This window comes from Magallana gigas, chromosome 3, assembly GCF_963853765.1.
Source record: "Magallana gigas chromosome 3, xbMagGiga1.1, whole genome shotgun sequence".
In the NCBI taxonomy this organism is placed as follows: Eukaryota; Metazoa; Mollusca; class Bivalvia; order Ostreida; family Ostreidae; genus Magallana; species Magallana gigas.
This window is the reverse complement of record NC_088855.1, coordinates 46,087,419-46,108,329: the sequence shown is the minus strand read 5'-3', so window position 1 is coordinate 46,108,329 and position 20,911 is coordinate 46,087,419. Positions and strand designations below refer to the sequence as shown.

The following is a 20,911-nucleotide window of genomic DNA, read 5'->3' as shown; positions in this document are numbered from 1 at the left end:
AACTCGTTAAACAGTTTAAACTTAATAATCTAGTCATAAATTATATCGAGCATTTGAATCTTTCTTACAATAAATTGAAATCAAATGCAGAGATTCAATTCAAATGAAGAAAATGATATGCGTCTTCACGCATACCACAAGAAACATGAGGGTGAATTAAAAGTATTGCGTCTATAAGATCATAATTCAAAAACATGCTAAATTTTGTATAATTATTTTAAGTAAACATAGACCTTATGAAAAATATTGAGTTATTGAAATTTTTTCGAAATTGTTTAATTGAACTAGCCTGTCTTGATTCAATGCTAAGAGAGTTCCACTTTGATACAGCATCTAGTATAAATGACTTTTTGAAGACTTCGTGTCCGCATTTTGGAAGTGTATAGTTATCTCATTTACGAAGATTATACATGCCTGTGGACATGTTTTTATTAGGTACCACTATTTTAAGCTACTGTGGAACTTCGTTATTATGAACCTTGTTTAGTACCGATCAGACCCAACCTAACACCAGAGTATATCCCAAGTAAACCCCGGGTTTACTTTCTGGGCTTACTTTGGGTTTACTTTTTGAAAATCTGGGTCCACTCGTGGTTTACTTTGCGTTTACTCTGGGTTTACTTGGGGTTTACTTTTTTACTTTTACTAGAATTACTTTTGGGGTCAACTGTACGCACTGAAGTGTGATGCAGACCCATCATTTATCCTACCATCTTACCGTCTGGAATTCCTGCCTCTTGTATATTACGAAAACACATGTAGCGTCTGCTGTCGGGGGTGTACTTCTGATCGGGGTTTACTCAGGGTCCACTCTAGTAAACCCGGAGTAACCCCAGAATAAACCAAGAAAATAAACCCAGAGTTTAGTTGGGGTTCACTTTCTGTTAGGTTGGGTCGGTTATAAAACAGGGAATATATGGAAGCTAGTAGAGGTAGCTTAATAATGATCCGGACTGCACATAATTGAACGTTCTCTATAAGCCGTATGGCTACTTGTTATTTTGTTTATATATTGTGACCAGCTTAAATTGCTTGAAACAAACTATCCCAAATGCCCATGCACAGGCACGAACTCTAACTGTCAGTTTGAAAAAAAATATTTTAGGGGGCTTATTCATTTAAAAAAAAGTGCAGCCGTTGTCTTACAGAAATTAAACTTCAACAACCATATTGTGACCATTTACATGTATCCAGAACACTGAGGTCGTGATTCAAGTAAATTCGATTTCGTTTTGATTTATTGACGCATGCTGGATTAATTGAGCATTCAACAGCAAATCATCTACAGAGAGACATAATATTTTCAGCAACATCGTTAACATATTATATTAAAAATAACAGAGGTCCAAGAACAGAACATTTCGGTACCCCTGCATGCACTCGAAGTCAATTGATCTTTGCATACAAAGTGGGCTAGAAATAGTGTGAATAGTTAATTTCAGCATCCTGTGATTTTTACAATATACAATAGCTTTGTTTACAGGAAGGTTGGATATCAAATCAATGACTTCATGTTCTTTGATAAGAATATCACCAAGACTGTTATCCAATAAGGCGTATACTTTCGGTATATTCTTTTTTCATCCGAAAATGCTACCATGGTAATACCTTTTTTCAGAAATTGTTTGTAAAGGCGGAATGTCAGTTTTTGCCTTTATTCTTGAAAACCCTATTTCATTAGTTTCTAGTATAATTAATTATTAGTTTTTAAGTTAAGTTGATCAATATCGGCTTCCTTATATACCCAAACTTTACGTTCGTAAGCACGCTTTAATTATAATTTAGTGAGATTGAAACATATGTGGTTTTGTGATCACTGACTGAAGGTTCCATGTCGAAAGTCATGTAGGTTCTTGTTGTCAAAAATGGAGTCAATGGTGTACGCGTGGTGTTCGAAACTCTCGTGGCTCGCGTATTTTCTTTACAAGTCTATTACTGTATAGTTTATCTTGGATTGGCTGATTGTGTGTAGATGGTATTCAGACTAATCCGGAATTTAAACGTTTAATTCTAACTTTTACTTTGTTATAAACGCATACTATCCTAGGTAGGTGTGCTAGGTGTGCACTCGTTTCTAGTTTATTTGATTGATGTACTGTTCAAAAATCAAGTTTCTGTTACTTGAATATGAATTGCTTCTCTTTCAGATGACTGTATTAATTGTAAACATACACAACGGATAGTTACCGTTCTTATTTAGCTGGTATATTTAGAAAAACTATGTCGAGATCTACTACATTTATGATATTTTTGCTTATTTCTAAGACTTTTTAGTTGATATATTTACCCCAAAATCTACCATCGGAGTGAGGAGGAGATATATGCAACATAAAAAGTAATTACAAGTTGGGTAATCTATTTCGATCCAAATGCATTCGTAATGCAATGCAGTCCTTAACATATCAGACAAATACATCCTAGCCCTAGCCCAAAAGGAATTTATACCCTTGCGTAAAATACAATTAACTCCACCCAAGAGTAAAGCATCATTAGAAAATGCATTGCATAGGTGAGTTTCGGTAAACCATAGAATATCAAAATCACGAATAAAACTATTTTAAAAGCCTTATTTGTTTCTAATATTCCTAATGTTTGAATGGATAATGTCACATTTGTAATAAAAAATCGGGATTCATCTCAATATCTCCTCAAAGTAAAAGGATGTAAGTGAACAACTGGTCATAAAACATTGTTTTTCACCAAATTGGAACTGGGGGCTGGAAAAAATAGCTACAAAACAGAATTTTTTTATACGAGTAGTTGTAGATTCAACAGGAAGTTTCTATGTTTTCTGGCTCGACATCGCGTTGAACTTCTGTTGATTCTTTGTTTACTTTTCGGCTCAGGCGACGCTTGTTTGTGTGTTAACACAATTATTGCAGGCACGTAGAGGAGGGGTGGGGTGAGAGAAGCAGGGCGTGGATACCCCCCCCCCCCTACTTTTTTCTGCGGCAAAAGATTTTCTTAAATTTACATATTAAAAAACCAAATTATCAAGAAGCATGTAAAAACTGACTGAAAATGAAACTGGAGTTTAGGTAAACGCATACTCCTGGTTACCCCCCCCCCCCCCCCCCAACGCATGAGAACTTTCATGATTTGCGTATTAATCTTTTCTCTTTCTTTTGCTTATCAAGGTTTTTAGGATGCGTCTCCCCCTCCCACTTTAAAAAACAATGCTACGTTCTACTTGGTCATTTCTCTCGGAGAAAATGCACTCTAATTTGTGGGTAAATTTTTTCCGGGTTACGTTTTTCCAGGATACGATTTCTCCTAATTACTCTTTGCACGCCATCTAGCATTTATTCAGTGCATGACTGTTGGTTTTGCATCGGTGATGGTTTATTTTGCATCGGTGTGTGTTGATTTTGCAAAAGAGGCTATTGGTTTTGTTTTAAGCGGTGGTTCGTTTTGCACAAACGTCTTTTTACCCTTTCGGCAGCCCATATATATATATATATACAGCATTATTGAAAAAAAACGAACAAGAAATGTATAACAAAAAATAAAATCGGACGGAACACAGTCAAATCTTTATAAAGTTTGATCATCTTATATAAATAGTGCCTGTTTGGGAGGGTGACAGTTGAAATTGACACCCCGAGAAAACCATTGTCAACCGACGCGAAGCGGAGGTTGACAATGGTTTTCGAGGGGTGTCAATTTCAACTGTTATCCTCCCAAACAGGCACTATTTATTTTGTTATACTGAATGTCTTTTTTAAAAAATTTTAAGAAAATTTTACTGCTTTTATATAGGAATAACGTGAATTCTACAGCGAACCGTACGCGCATAATTTTCGCGCATGTAACATTTTTTAATGTTACCCGTTGCCAAGTGCGTTGCTAACGCTGAGGGTAATAGTAAATATTATTAACTGCGCCTTAACCAATCAGATTTCAGTATTTAACATGAAAGTATAACAATAATAATAAGACATTTCATTTTTCCATCATTCCCAGATCGTTTTATCTTGAAATCAACATTTAGCAATTTCATTAATGAAACATCATTCATTATACATGCATAATATGTATTAATAATCTTTCAGTCAATTATGATAATACGTAAAACGCTAACAGGCATCAAAGCCAGGGAAAATGATTTGCAGGACATGGCCATGTTTTGTCATGTAAAACTCCATGCAGTAGGTTATCGCAGCACACGTGCTAATTGTAATGCAAACATGCATATCTTCCTTTCAAGGACGTTGGTTGGATTCTTTTCTTTGCATTGTACGTATATCATAAGTTTTAATCTTTAAATTCGAAATCGTGTAATTAATGTTAAAATCTGCAGACAGTTCAAATTCAATTGTTTGTTGAAATGACACAACTACCACTGATTGTAAAATGATTCTATAATACCTGTACGAACTTAAGCGTAATGAAAAATGAGTGTATTCTGTTACGTTATCAACATATGGTATTGGAATGCAGAGAGCACGTTGCTATCACGCGTCTCTATCTTCTTTATATGACGTAGCTTCAGCTCTTATTTTCATTCAGTTACCATGTTTGATGATATTGTGTGCATAGCATCCATGAATTTGTTTGACGCTAACGTATAGAATTCCTTATTATTTCACCCTGATTTTTGTCGGTGTTTAATGTGCCAGTAGAAAGCTAAAGAAAACATTCACAATGAAAGTATTTTTAAAAATACAGATAGCCAAGTTCTTTTTGTCCATAAAACAAGTTCAATTTGTTGGCACAGCTTTGTTTGACTTATTTACAGTCACGATCAAAATATGAAGTAAATGAATTTAAACATAAGCGATTTTGAGATGTGATTATGTTTGGCATTGATGACATATGAATGAAATGCATGGTCATTCATTTATATCTAGTTTTTTTTTATTATGTAATCGAGCAGAAATATCGAGTAGTTTACATTTTCTGACTTATCTCATTACATATAATTAAAAACAGGGCATTGTTCGCAGCTTTTTATGTATGAGAGAGAGAGAGAGAGACGTTTCAAACAAATTTTTTCGCTGTTTTGGTAAAGTTACTAGCCATACATAATAAGCCAATGCGACTCACATTTCAACTCATAATTCTTTTCCCCGTTTATCATTCATTTTTTTTCATGAGGTACTTAAGAACTTTAAAACAATTATACCTGTAAACATTCGACATGGATATAAATAAGATCTATTTCTATACTAAATGAAACAAAATATTCATTAAAATCAGGAGAACAGACAATGAGACAATGACGGTAATCTTCTAAAGAAATAAAGATTTATTCGCCAACTTTTTATTGTGTTGACAATAGTTTTAAAAGTTTAGGTGCGTTTGATCTTTGCAATCAATAACTTTACACTAAGTTATATATACTAGTATTAAAATTCGTAAGACTAAGCAATTTAACTATATATACGAAGTTTTGAAATGTACAGAATATTTTGCATCTGGTTGTACTCAATGAAACATCTCAGTTTCTACTGATAAAAGTCGAGCTTTTGAACGAAACTAGATTTAAAAAAAAATAAAGTAAGTAAGTAATCAATTAAAAAAAAAATCATGTGTAAAGCTCTTCCATACCTGTCCCCTTGAAGAGATACATATATTTGCATCACTTGAACGCTCTTGAATGAATTTATTTTGCAAAGTTCCTAAAAAAACCATTATACATTCATATTGGAACCTTGTTAAAACCATATTTTGGCACATCAAATAATATTAACATTTTCTCTACTATTTTTGAATTTCTTTATTTTCCAGTACAGTATATTTCTACGGAATATGACGTTTTTTCTGGACTTGCAAATAGTTTAACAGAGAATTAAACTCATTCTTCAGAATATTTGTTCAGGGACCAGGTGATAAAAATTGCACCTTCTAATATTCATTGGGTGGGCTTTAAATTTTTGTTTATTCTAGTGTTATAGCTAATCTAGTTTTAATGTAAAGAAACAACCCCACCAAAAAGCTATCAAAGTTATGTTGAAAACGCTGATTTAATAGAAATACTCCATTAAAAAATGAAACGTATAAAGGGACGGTAATAATACATCTTGAATAATAAATAATGATGATAATAACAATAATTTACATTATTTTTGAAAAGATTTGTCTTTCAATTTGAAAAAGGAACACGTATTAAAGCACAAATTAAAGTAAAATGAACATCTACACGATATGAACAATCAACTATAATTTTTGAAAAATCACATCGAACATTTCAAAGTCTAGCCATTTCCGGTCTGATAGATGAACTTTCAAGTCATCAAAAAACGATTCACAAATATCGTTAGCTTCTTCGTTGTTTCTTGTTTGACAGAGTCCATCCATCATACTGTGATACATCCATGATCTAACGCAGTCCACAATGTCCTCTACAAGACATAAATACAATTTGGATTATTACAAATAACTGGACATACCAGTTTTTAATGTTTATACACGATACAATTACACAAGTGATTTATCTATAAAACAGATAAATTGAAAATACAAGGTACTACAAAACATTTTATGACCTGAAAATAAATATTTATCCTGATAAAGCAGGCGGTATAAAATATGACATGATTTAACATTCGGTCAAACGTTGATGTGAAAAACGGTACCAGCAAATAGACAAAAAGTTCTGTTCAATTTGCAGGCATTTAATCATTAGTATATGTGTTCCTTCATAGACTTTCTTTTCCATCCAGGATACAAAAGACATACGAATTTACACATATTTTGAGCTTTTAGCGTCGCCCCATATGGGAAGGCCTTAAAACAGGTACATTTTTCTCCTTTAGCTCTCAATATATTTAACAATAATCTTCTTTATGTGAAGGGAGATAAAAGAATTTCATGCGCTCATACGTAATTTTTCAAAAGATTCAAAATCCCATCATTTGGCCTACCCCAGTATATGCAGTATCCCTGTCTAAATCGCTTAACCTTTTATAATGTTATCCTTCTATACTAAGCTTGCCTTCGATAAACATTTTGGTAAGTGGATCGAAGTAAAATGTATATTTATGCCAATATCCTTTATTAAAGCGAAAATAACATTTTAAAGGATGTTACTTTTGATTGCTAAGTTAATGTTATCCCTCAACTTGAGAAATTTGGCGCTAAAATAGTTAAGTGTTATATAAACAAATCTTTCCCGATCTCATATATTTCTTTATATGTAACTTTACATCTTACCATGCATTACTAAACAAAAAAGTACCATTTGGTAAATCCCTAGAAAACATCTATTTTAAAGTAAGTAGGTAAAGTAAAGTTATTTGACAAGTTATATCAAAATTTTATTCATCGTTAACGGACATAGCATTTAATAGATATAAATGTATTTTGAATATCAGTCAAAATAACTTTTTTTCATTAAAAGAAATAATGGGTATGTAACCAAAGTCTTAACACTTACTATTCTCATAATGTCTGAGTTTTCTCATTGACAAATCCAGAAGCTTAACATCAATTTCCTTGTCGATGTCTTCAAATGGTGCCTTTATGTCGGTCTCTGATCGAAAATGGTACAGAGGGATAGTAGTGTTTTGCAATTCTTCCTACATTTATAATAGTTTAAATATATTGACACAACATTTAACAGTTACTGTTTTCAGAAGCTATGATTTACACGCTATATAAGGCATATGATAATTAAATTCCTTTAGTATACATGTGTATCCGCAAGTACAGACCAAAATTTCAAGGATTTTCATAATTAGTTTATAAGTATGTGGTTTGTTTAAGCATTTCAACATTACCTTTGAAATCACACCTTTTTGAAAAAGTTGATAAAATGTAGAAGAACAAATTTGAAAAAAATCTTTACAACCAGTTGGTATGCCTACGTGGATAATAGCGCCTATAAGATAATGATAAAAATCATGTTAAGTCTATTTTTTTGCAAATAAAAAATGCACATATTTAAGCAACAGACACTTTATTAAGGATGTACTATCACAATTTGATCTTATCATTCTAGACTTTAATTTTTTTTTATGCATATATATTTCATTTCCGATTTCCTTTAAAATCATGTGTACATGTATTTCTAATACTTAATAATCATCATTTAATTGTCAGTTGAATCACTAGCAAGGTACAGAACTCACAATTATTTATTTTAAAAAAAACAACATAGCTCATGTTGTTGTAAACATGTGCTGTATTGTGGAATGAGCTTTATTATTTTTTGTTTTAATGTTAATTAACTGACTTTGTCAAATCATTGTGTTTTCTTTTTTTTTTCTTTTTTTATACCTTTTTTCATTTCCCATGATCTTGACTGTAGGAAGCTTTTCCAATCGTTTGCAGCTAAACACGTTATCTCACTTTTTTCAAGGTCGCTTACCATATGATCAGGAAAATAGAGCAACTGATTTTTAAGTTTCACGGACCTTTTAGAAAAACAAAAAAACATATTTTATTAGAAACACACAAACACACAAAAATGCACAACGTTGTGGGTAAACAATCCCAAGGGTTACCCTAATGATGCCAGAGTACAATTGTCGTGCGATTTGTTACGAACACTACGATTGACAAATCGTAATTGATCGTGAAAATTCTAAAAATTTAAGGGTTAAGGTACGAGTTGATGCAAGTCGATATGTCCTTCTGCGATTTCTTGATATTTGCATTGATACATTACAGTCACAAAAGACATATTTTAGGTGATGCGATTTTTACGATCGTATTGCCCGTTTAGATACGAGAAAATACGTTTATATAAGATTGTCCAGATTCTCCATTAGATCCCGATCTCATCCGAACATCATGACACTAGTCCTCGGTTTGGAACGCTTGTGTACATGCATATACGTTCGTTTACATTCAATACGTTCATCACGAACCGATATGCTGTATTGTGTTTGGATATGATGATGATTGCGATCCCTTTTACGATTAAGGGGGCGATGATCACGACTTGAGCTACGCTTCGACCAGACAATATACATATATCTATTTAGCCCGACTGACCATACGGACACATCGCAACTGAACGAAGCGCAGCGTGGTGTTTGCCTCCCCTAAGATTGATCCAGATCAACATGATTAGGGGGGCACGATTAAATTCGACATGATACGTTTAGTCACGATGCAGTATTCTGATACGATGGTAACAAATAATAACTATTGCAAATTAATGGTGTTAATGGTAGAATAATTAAAAAAATGTTTCATGATACGAATGTAACTGGTCTCTAGCCTATTCAGACTGATGAAAATAAAAAGAAATGTATATTTTTATGCTGATTTAATAGATAAAGGATATACAAACTCATATTTAGCAAGACAATTATTCTGATCATAATTTTCCAATGTTTAATAACTTACATGGAAACCCATTGCAATATAAAGGTACATGTTCCCAAATCAATACTTGAGCGGGGTAGACAGCGCCGATATGCATTTCCAGGGTTGATCATCACATAAAGACACTGGTCGTTCACGTCTTTCTGAAAAGCTAAATATAAATCCAGGGTATGTTATTGATAGTGAGGCTTGTTATTCGTGTTTGTTTTAATACAAGTTAAAGTTTTTAACCCTTTTGTCTGGTCAGACGTGGTAAACGTTTTAAAAGTAAACTTTTTTACAAATACTAGAACCGTCAAAATTTGGTGACATTTAAAAGTGACATTGAAATCTGTCAGACGTAGAGTTTGACGAATTTATTTTACAATGAAAGTTACATTACTTATCCCTCTACAAAAAAAACCCCGCTTCGACAATATCTGTCAAGTTGCTTGGTCTGTTGTGTATCTTACACACGTTATTATACAATTGTTGTGTTTGTATGTAAGCAATGATGTAGTTTTTGCAACATTATAATAATTATTGGATGATAAGATTTATTTTTGCTAGAAAAATAATGACTTTTGCACAACATTTGTTCAAAAGAAGATCATAAAAGATATCTTGACACTCCCGTGTTGTATCATTAACTTGACGATTTTACAACTTTCATGTAAGAACCAAACCAATTGTACAGAAATACTTGCGCAGATTAAAACAAAAATGGATTACCAAAAGTATGAAATATAGTGAAAGAAACTTGTATTTTAAAGAGTTTAGAAGATATTTGATACTCATAAGGTTATGACGGACGTCCGATGTATTTCTTGTATTTGAATGACTCATCAGAGCAGTATTTGGGATACAATAGTAATGAAGGAGATCGGAGATGTGTTGAGTGTAAATAAACTCCCCAAAAGTTACTCAAAGTATTATAAAGCTAAACGCGAAATATTTGGAGAACATAATTAGAAGAATAAAACTAGACACGATCTCGTTGCGAGCAACGAGGAAGTCTTACGTTCGATTTTTAGAATGAAATATGACATCATCAACTTTGATTTTCGACAACAAAACATGTTATGGAAAAAGGAGTGAAGTACTAATGCTTTATTGTATCGCTTTTTCTATAACATTTCACAAAATATCCCTCAATATAGGGTTATAGATAAAAGACTTTAGAGCCCTTTTGTCCCCTAATTTTAGGGGCCAGTCCCTTTTTCTTGATATAAAATGCAAGGTTATTTAATTCTAAACAAATTTTGTTCAACAAGTGTTTAGAAATTTGTTACCGTTCTGGAGATATATGAGAAAGAAGGTTTTAGGGGCCGATCCCATAACTCCTTATAGGGGCCGTTTAACGAAATTTTAAAGGTTGCATTTTGTTGAGAACATCATTTTAAACAACTGTTCTTCTGTACTGCATTACAAAATATTTTTCCTTTCTGAGATATGGGTGATCGAAATTTTGGACTTTTGGCCCCTAAAAACCCTTAATTACGTAACACATGATAAAATCATTACATTGCTTGAATACATAACTGTGAGATAAACATATTTTTTTCTATAATCTATTACAAATATCCCTTGGTGAAGAGCAATGGGTAAAAGACTTTAGAGCCTTCTAGGTCCCTAATTTGAGGGGCCAGCCCCTTTTTCCTGATATCAGCTGAAAGGTCTTGTCAATATAAGCCTTTTTTACATTACATGTCTTAATAAAATATTTTCCAGAAAAAGGATAAAGAGAGAAAAGCACAAAAATTTACGACGCATTTTTAATGTCAATTTTCGAGCCATAGCGAGCTTTGACGCTAGTAGTGCTAAACATACAAAACAACAACCATGCAAACTTCAATCTTTCCTTTACCAACCGTAGAAATTTGAGCTTAATATCTCTTATACTTTAGGAGAACGACAGAAGACAAAACACCCATATAAAAATTAGAAAATCTCAATATCTCAAAAACGGATGTGACGTCATCAACACAAAAAAAATTCAATCAGGTTTAGACCAATATCTATCATATCTAAAAATTTGATTGAGATCATACGAGCCGTTTCTGAGAAATCGCGTGCACAAAAAAGGGAAGAAAAAAATAATAATAACTAGACACGATCTCGTTGCGAGCAACGAGGAGGTCTTCCGTCCGATTTTTAGAAGAGGAAATGACCTTGCCTTTTATAATCATCAACGAAACATAGCAAGAAATGCAGATGTGATCTTAAAGAGCGATGGATGAAGGATTATACACCCCGTAGGATCCCTAATTTAGGGACCAGCCCCATTTTATTTCATATCAAATAAGAGGTGTTTTGATTTCAATACATTTTATGTTAAAACTTTAAAAATTTGTTACCGTTCTTGTTCTTGAACGGATAACAACCAAGTTTTGGTTGCAGATTGTTAACCACATTTTTAGCGTATTTTGTTCAATATTGCTTCTTTCAATTGATTTTTTTTAATTTTGGGACGTTGATAATAAGTTCGGACATTTGGCCTCTTAAAATCCCTTATTACATAATATAGGAGTAAACAATTTTCATGTATAGGTAGATAACATTTCAATTAACATAATTGCTTCTGTAATATATTACAAAATATTTCACAATTAAAAGTTATGATTAATAGACTTTAGAGCCTAATTGGCCCCTAATTGAAGGGCCAGTCCCTTTTTCTTGATGTGAAAAGAAAGCTCTTGTCATTTTAAACACATTTTGTTCAACAAGAGTTTAGAAAGTATGTACCGTTCAAGAGATATCTGGAGAAGATCATTTTAGGAGCCGTAACTCCTTTTAGGAAGTGGTTAACAAAAAAAGTTATTGTTAGATATTGTTAAATACTGCTTTTCAAATTTTTTCTCTATTTTGAGATATTCAAGATCAAAATGTCTGACTTTTGGTCCCTTGAAATCCCTAATTAAGAAACATAAGAGTAAACAATTTTCATGTATAGATACATAACATTTCGATTAACATAATTGCTTCTGTAATGTATTTCAAAATATTTCACAATTAAAGTTATGATTAAAAGACTTTAGAACTCTATTGGCCCCTAATTTGAATAGCCAGCCCCCTTTTCTTGATGTGAAAAGAAAGCTCTTGTCATTTCAAACACATTTTGTTCAACAAGTATGTAGAAATTATGTACCGTTCTCGAGATATCTGAAAGAGATCGTTTTAGTGGCCGACCCTATAACTCCTTTTAGGGACCGGATAACATAAAAAATATGGTTGCAAATTGTTAACGACATTATTTGGAGCATCTTTTGTTCAACATTGCTTTTCAAAATATCTCTCCATTTTCAGATATGCAAGATCAAAATTTCGAACTGCTGGTCCCTTAAAATTCCTAATCACGTAACAAAGAAGTAAACAATTGTCATGTATAGGTACATAACGTTACGAAGAACATAATTGCTTCTATAAAGTATAACAAAATATTTCAAAGTAAAAAGATATTATTAAAATACTTTAGAGCCCTTTTGGCCCTTAATTTCAAGGGCCAGTCCCTATTCTATGATGTCAAATGAAAGCTCTTGACTTTTTAAAGTTTTTTTGTTCTATAAGTTTTAACAAAATACTTTTGAGAAAAAAGATATTCAAAGAAAACCCCAAAAAAATCATGACGCTTTTTATCTCAATTTTTAAGCTCAGGCGAGCTTCGGTGTTTTTTTTGTCAGAGAACAATGAAAATGTTTCTGTCATATCCACAATCATAGGTCTACAAACCCTGAACATTTGAATCAATTATCTGTTTTCGTTTAGGAGAAAATCAACGGACAAGCCGACCCTCTAAAAATCGTAAAAACGTCAATATCTCTAAAACGGAAATGACGTCATCAATATAAAAATTTTCCAATAAGGTTCAGATCAATTTGTGTTAGTTCTGAAAGTTTCGTTAAAATCAGCCCAGCCGTTCCCGAGAACTCGCGTGAACAAAAATGCGTAAGAAAAAAAAAGAAGAAGAATAATAAGGGAAACAGAAACAAAGCAATAACAAGAAGGTCTTCCGTTGGAAACGGAAGACCTTAATAAGAAAAGTGAAAAAGAAACCGAAGAATAATAGAAGGGTCTTCCGCTGAAGACGGAAGACCCTAACTAGACATGATCTCGTTGCGAGCAACGAGGAGGTCTACCGTGCGATTTTTTTAAGGTTATATGACCTTGACTTTGATATTTGACCCTTTATCTCCTTACTGGGGCAACAAAAAAAAATTGATGGTTGAATTTTATTAGGAACATCATTCTCAGCATTTTATTCTATATTGATTTTCAAAATAATGTTTTTTAAAATATTTGTTCTGTTTGAGGTATGTTATCAAAGTTTGGTACTTCTGGCCCCTTAAAACCCATTAAAACCCCTTAATACGGAACACATGATAAAATAATTATAATATGTTGTTAAATAAATGTGAGATGAACATTTTTGCTTCCTAAACATATAACAAAACATTTTTCAGTAAAGTGCAATGGAAGACAGACTTTAGAGCCCTTTTGGTCCCTAAATTGAAGGGCCAGCCCCTTTTTCTTGGCATCATACGAAAGTTCTTTTGATATTAAACATATTTTGTTCAACAAGTGTTAAGAAATTCTTTGCCGTTTTTGAGCTATCTGGGATATGGCGTTTTAGGGGCCGACCCCTAATCTCCTTATTGGGGCCAGATAACGAAAATTTTATGATTGAATATTGTTTAAAACATCATTCTAAACATCTTTTATTCTATATTGCTTTTCAAAATATTTGTCCTTTTTGAGATATATTCGATCGAAGTTTTGGACTTCTGGCCCCTTAAAACCCCTAATTACGTAACGCATAATAAAAAATTTATAATGTATAGTTTAATTAGTAAAAGATGAACATTTTTGCTTTTTAAACATATAACAAAATATTTCTCAGTAAAGTGCTATGGAAGACAGACTTTAGAGCCCTTTTGGCCCCTAAATTGAAGGGCCAGCCCCTTTTTCTTGGCATCATACGAAAGTTCTTTTGATATTAAACATTTTGTACAACAAGTGTTTAGAAATTCTTTGCCGTATTTGAGCTATCTGGGATATGATATTTAAGGGGCCGACCCCTAATCTCCTTATTGGGGTCAGATAACGAAACTTTTATGATTGAATATTGTTTAAAACATCATTCTAAGCATCTTTTATTCTATATTGCTTTTTAAAATATTTGTCCTTTTTGAGATATATTCGATCGAAATTTTGGACTTTTGGCCCCTTAAAACCCCTGATTACGTAACGCATAATAAAAATTTTATAATGTATAGTTTTATTAGTGAAAGATGAACATTTTTGCTTCTTAAACATATTACAAAACATTTCTCTGTAAAGTGCTATAGAAGAAAGACTTTAGAGCCCTTTTGGCCCCTAAATTGAAGAGCCAGCCCCTTTTTCTTGGCATCATACGAAAGTTCTTTTGATATTAAACATATTTTGTTCAACAAGTGTTTAGAAATTCTTTGCCGTTTAAGAGCTATCTTGGAAAGGACATTTTAGGGGCCGACCCCTAATCTCCTTATTGGGGCCAGATAACGAAAATTTTATGATTGAATATTGTTTAAAACATCATTCTAAGCATCTTTTATTCTATATTAGTTTTCAAAATATTTGTCCTTTTTGAGATATATTCGATCGAAGTTTGGGATTTTTGGCCCCTTAAAACCCCTAATTACGTAAGGCATAATAAAAAATTTATAATGTATAGTTTAATTAGTAAAAGATGAACATTTTTGCTTCTTAAACATATTACAAAATATTTCTGAGTAAAGTGCTATGGGAGAAAGACTTTAGAGCCCTTTTGGCCCCTTATTTAAGGGACCAGCCCCTTTTCCTTGTTATCAAACGGAAGATCCTGTAAATATGAATTTTATTTGCTCTATATGTTATGGTAAAATATTTTCAGGAAAGGCGATAAAGAACGAAAATCATTAAAAATTACGTCGTTTTTTTAAACTCGAATTTCGGGTCCAGGCGAGCTTCGACGCCTTTGAAGCCAGACAACCACAAATGCCTTTAAACACATCTACAATCTTTTGTCTACAATCCCTGAAAATTTGAATTCAATATCTTTTTTCGTTTAGGAGGAGATAGCAGGATAAAATGACCCTCTAAAAATCACTAAAACGCCAATATCTCCCGAACGGAAATGACGTCATTAAAATGAAAAATTACTTATAAGGTTTTTATCAATATCTACAAGATCTGCAATTTTCACGAAAATCGGTCAAGTCGTTTTCAAAAAATCGCTTGTACAAAAAAGCGTAAGAAAAAAAAATAAAAGGGAAAAAGAAACAAAGCAATAACAATAAGGTCTTCCGTTGGAAACGGAAGACCTTAATAAGAATAGGGAAAAAGAAACAAAGCAATAACAATAAGGTCTTCCGTTGGAAACGGAAGACCTTAATAATTTGTCTTCACTTCATGATTATGACACTCTAAAGTCCACATCCTTAACACCAGAGCTAAAGAAAATTTTTTAGGATAATGGGCGGTTGTTTATTGTTTGGCATTTTAACATTTACATAATGAATGCACCTTAGATCATAAGGTAGAATGTCCTAATCTATCAAACCATATCTATACTACTATATTAAAATAATAGACTCGAATTTTGGGGCTTTAATACCGAGAAATCGGAAGACTACTGTCTTTCGTTTTATATATTTTTAACATCATTGGTACTTGGAGATTACCAATTTGTTTTTGTTTTTCTCAGTCAGGCTTTGCTTATTAATAATCAAAGAAAATTCCATTTAAAAATCCGGAAATCGTCTGAATTTTCTTGCGTATGCGCATTACATTCACGCTAAATCACGGGATATTTCCACTTTATTACATTTGCATTGATAAACTCAAAAAACGATAATACAAATACGTGTAAATTTTCATTAAACATTTGCTATATATTCTGTTCATGAAAGAAAATACGGGAGATAATTTAACTCAGTGCGTTTAATATGAACATTTCCGAGAGTTCTGAATGTCAACATGGTGTGCAAATTTGATGTATCATATCTATGTCGTAAATGCCAGACATAATATGCAATGTCAACCCGTGCACGCATGGGTCAAAGTCTAGTATTTATAAATGCAAATGAACATTCTTCAAACAATACCACATAATAAAATTACTTAGAATTCAGAGGTGGGGAATGCTGCTCCACTTAGAAAAAACTAAAAGAAAGCAAGCCTTTTACACGAGTAAATTATAAAAAATATTCTATTTCTCAATGAAAGTTACAAATAATGGCCTATTTTGATGTTAAGTGGTCTTCCTAAATAATTTTTTTCCTTTCGATAACGCTTACTGTTACAGTTTTTCTACTGTGTACTGTAAGTACTGTATAAATGCTCGGAACAATTACGTACATGTAAATCTATCGGTGACTACCTTTGTACCGACCTCACACAAACTCTCTGTCAATATAAAATTTTGGTAGTCGTGCAAACCGTTTACCATTTATACCATTTGTTTGATACATTTTGATGAGGCATGGCATACATCAATTACTTTTATTTTTGCCTTTGCCTTGGTAAAAGATAAACTATTATAAAATGACAATTTTAGACTAATATTATGAAAATTTGGTAAAAGCTCCAACCATTCTTGCTATCAAAAATTTAATAAAACTTTGAACATAGAAAAAAATAAAACAAGTAATAAGTAACAAATGATACGTAAGAACACGTACAATGCATTTACAACATTGAATGAATACCTACCTACCTTCTCATCTTGAAACTATTGGTGGAAGCCAAAAATATATTATACAGTAGACAAAAACACTATTTATGAAATACCCATCGATAAGGATTCGGCGTGGCATTGTTTCTCATAAAAAACTGGATGCTAATTCAAATCTTTGAAATCTCTATCTATCACATTTTTATATTGAGATAAAATGCATCTGAACTGAACGAGTAAAATGACAAACCTTCTGCATTCTTCGCCAATTCATTGAAATCGTTTGTTGGTAGGTCATTGAGGACAACATTAATGTCGCGCTTCGTTGATCGGCATCGAATTTGTTCTGTTAAATTATTAATCCTCGATGAAGTTCATGAATTATCAATGAATTTTAACTTTACAATACAATATTAACAAAAAATCTTTTTTTTTTTTAAATTGTGTTGCTTCATCATTCTGAAGACTTCATTTACCGATCATTATCTTCAAAAATGGAAAAATATTTCTCCCGTCATTCGTTCCAAAGTCTACAATGTTGATGGCTCTGTCATCATCTACGGCGTCCAAATGTCGACCTTAAAAGGAAAAAAAAAATAATCATTTTTTGTTAGTTACACAAAAGTACGATGTCAAAACATACAGATTTCAATATATTATTTGTGATTGATACGTACTGAAAATCTCTGTTAACTTTCCTACACGAGGTGCCAAAAACAGATCAAAGTTGTTTGAGTTCAACAGAGAATAATCTGTATTCATTTTAAACTCCATCTTATATCTATTCTTTGTTTGTCATCAGTTCTAGCATTAACTGGCGTCGATCTGTACGTGTTTCGCTTAAATATTCGTTTAAACTGGGAAAAGTCTCGATATATTACAGATAATGAAATTGGACGAATCACAAACAGGTAATCTCTTATGCTTGGTCATATTTATGCTAAGCATTCAAATACGTTCTTATTTGCACTAAATCTAAGAAACTTTATCTTAAACTTGGTTTCTTTACTTGGTTAAATTTAATCAGTAGAGAGCTAAACAGAAAATAGTCTTTAAAAATAGAAAAAAGTGCATTTTGTTACTTTATCAACATCACATGGGAATGTAGAAAAAAGTGTTATCACTTTTTAAATATAGTGAATATTACTTACTTTTTACTACTTATTTATTGATTTATTGAAAGAAAAATGTAAATATAAACAATAAAATGCTTTCCTTTGTGATACATGCGGGTTTATGAAGGTGGCGAAAAAAATATATAACCCACGTTCACGGGCTATGTATTTTTCTGTCACCGTCATATTCAGCATGAAGAAGGCATTTTTTGTTTAAAGGGACATGGTCACGATTTTGGTCAAATTTTATTTTTCTGTTTTTATTATTTGCAATGCTTTACAAATGATTTTCTAATTATCAAATGAAATTTTGGTGCCAGTCGTTGAGGTTTAAGCAAGATACAGGGCTCACAATTCTTTGGCATGTAAACAAAATTTAGTTGCCTATTAAAAATGCAGTACTGAAGCATTGTAAACATTAAAATCGAAAAAATAATTTTTGGCCAAAATCGTGACCATGTCCCTTTAAATATTTTTACGTAAGTGATACATACTGAAAACCTCCGTTAACTTTCCTACACAAAGCAGCAAAAGCAGATCAAAGTTATTTGAGTTCAGAGAATAGTCTGAAATCATTTTAAACTCCATCTTTATCTATATATTCTGTTTGTCCCCAGTACAGTTGTAATATTAGCTGACGCCAATGCATAAGTTTTTTCACTTGTATACTCATCTAATTCTGGTCAATATTTCCATCATATCTCAAAGTCACAAAACAAGAAATATAAAACTGAAAATGATATTGAACTGAACACAAACAGTCAATCTCTCATTAAAATTTGATCTTCGTTTAGTTACTCTCTTTTTCCACCATTCCCAGATCGTTTGATCTTGATTTCAACCTTTAACAAGTTTTATCTATAGAATGACAAAATAACACAATTTCTCAATTAACCTTTTTATGGTATATACAAGGGTTGATCCAAAAGTAACTTCACTGACACAGATATTAATAAACGTAACACAACAAAAGCCTACATGTAATAAAATAAAAATATTTTCTATCGTATTTCATTTTTTAAAGGGGCTACCAGAAGGCGTTTCGTTATTTTATATACAGTTAAAAATTGTAAAGTTCTGCGTTTCTGTGAGATAGTTTTTTTTCTTATTAAATTAATATTATGCTTATTTTTATGACTTTAAAGTAAATTTGCATGTAGTAATATGTTTTATGCTTATTATTACATATTTTTTGTTTTACTTGTAAATGTAAAATAAGTCATATAATGTCGTGTTAAGCACGTTTTTATCGATACTATAATCTATCCTAGAAATTTAGGAGTTTTTTTTTAAAATATTTTTCATAACAATGTATCAGGATCAGTATACGGGACATACTAAAGACCTGAACTACTAAAGACCTGAATGACATGAAATTTTATTGTTATATGAAGATGGTGCATTATTATACGAAAACGGTGCTTCCTCCAAGATCGTGCTTTTTTATGTGATGATGCTTCATTTTTGAAGATTGAGTTAAACATTTATTAACTCAAAATTTTGAAACTAGAACAAAAATTTATACAATTAAAATCCATTTAATACACCATTGCTAGTTTCTTTTTTTTATAGCATAATAAGTATTTTAAGTTACGAGATGAACTGTGCGACTTGATCTCAACTATTGACAAAGACGATTAATAGAATAATACAATATTTTGTCAGCATTTCTTGACATTTTACTTTTGCCTTTACCAGCAATAAAGGGTCTTCTTGAGGTATATTATAGTACAGTAGACCTTTCCCAGTGACTTTCCCTTACTTTATCTTCAAGTTAAATCATATCACCTAGGGCACCAATCTGTTTAAAATCCTATCCTCGATCCGCTCCTTTATTATTATTATCTTTTTTAACGTTTTGTTTTGAAACCACTCAAAATCTTCCTCCAACTCGCCACTTAGGTTAGAGAGGAACGGTCATTTATGACGAAGACCGGCTGGGCGGTGACAATAACAAAATTAGGAGCGGATGAAAGATCTGATTTTAATCAGATTGCTAGGGCATTTACGCCTCATCGAATAACCTGTTCTTCGCTTAAACACAAGTAATTAATAATTTCAATTTTCTGCTCTTCAAAGTTCAGGATGACGTTACTAGTCTTTAATTTTTGTAATATTCCGTCATTATTTAGTTGACACTTTAATTAATAGATATGTAAGTTCGGTTGAGGTAAGGTCGTACACAGCTTTATCACCTGGATAGATAGTTTATTCTAATTGTGCTAGAAAAAAGGAACTAGCAATGGTGTATCAAATGGATTTTGATTGCATTGCATTTTGATTTTGGTAGTTGATTTTAATCAACTCTCCTATGCAGTAACTCTGGCAAACCGAAAGTGAAACAGTGTTTGGACCTAAGCACAAATCATCACCGCTGACAAGACTTAATTCTTGAAAGTAATAGAAAAATTCGATGTAATGTATGCTGAAGCATTTCTTTTTTTAAGGAAACTATCTATAAACACTTTGAAAATAATCAGATTTTATATAAACGAACAATTTAAATATTTTTGTAGTCTCATGTATTCCTACGCCAGAGTTTAATATAGTCTCCTTCAACCAGGCGCTCGGCTGTCTCCGTAAATCTCCGACAAGCAGATAGGCTCTCTTGCTTGTCGGAGATAAACGGAGACAGCCGAGCGTCTGGTTGAACAAGACTAGAGTTCGATATCAATCGTGCTTGGATCCATACAAATTTTAGAATTGCTTTGATTACTAATACATAGTTTAAATTCTATCTTTAAATATTACACAACATGATTTATATGGGGTTTCTCGAAATTCTTGCCGGAAAAGTCTAAAAATTCATATTATAAAAAAGGGTTTAATTCAAATACAGACTGGAAACTAA

General features: G+C 32.2%; 1 protein-coding gene across 1 annotated transcript; it reads right to left on the bottom strand.

Moving 5' to 3' along the window:
• Positions 1–5,616: 5,616 nt before the first annotated feature.
• LOC105349231 (uncharacterized) lies at positions 5,617–17,780 on the bottom strand. The gene is made up of 8 exons (XM_034443165.2): positions 17,623–17,780; positions 17,422–17,523; positions 17,196–17,291; positions 9,298–9,427; positions 8,221–8,357; positions 7,722–7,822; positions 7,379–7,520; positions 5,617–6,344 (listed from the first exon to the last, which is right to left on the bottom strand). Exons 1-8 carry the CDS (start codon positions 17,717–17,719, stop codon positions 6,160–6,162), a joined length of 990 nt encoding a protein of 329 aa, XP_034299056.2. The 5' UTR covers positions 17,720–17,780; the 3' UTR covers positions 5,617–6,159.
• Between the last annotated feature and the right edge of the window lie 3,131 nt (positions 17,781–20,911).

Coding starts and splice junctions, on each gene's coding strand:
- LOC105349231 (XM_034443165.2), bottom strand. CDS start 17,719: ATGGAGTTTAAAATGAATACAGATTATTCTCTGTTGAACTCAAACAAC. Junction 17,292..17,421: donor ATTTTTGAAGATAATGATCG/GTAAATGAAGTC, acceptor ATAATTTAACAG/AACAAATTCGATGCCGATCA. Junction 8,358..9,297: donor ATATTGCAATGGGTTTCCAT/GTAAGTTATTAA, acceptor TTTTTCTAAAAG/GTCCGTGAAACTTAAAAATC.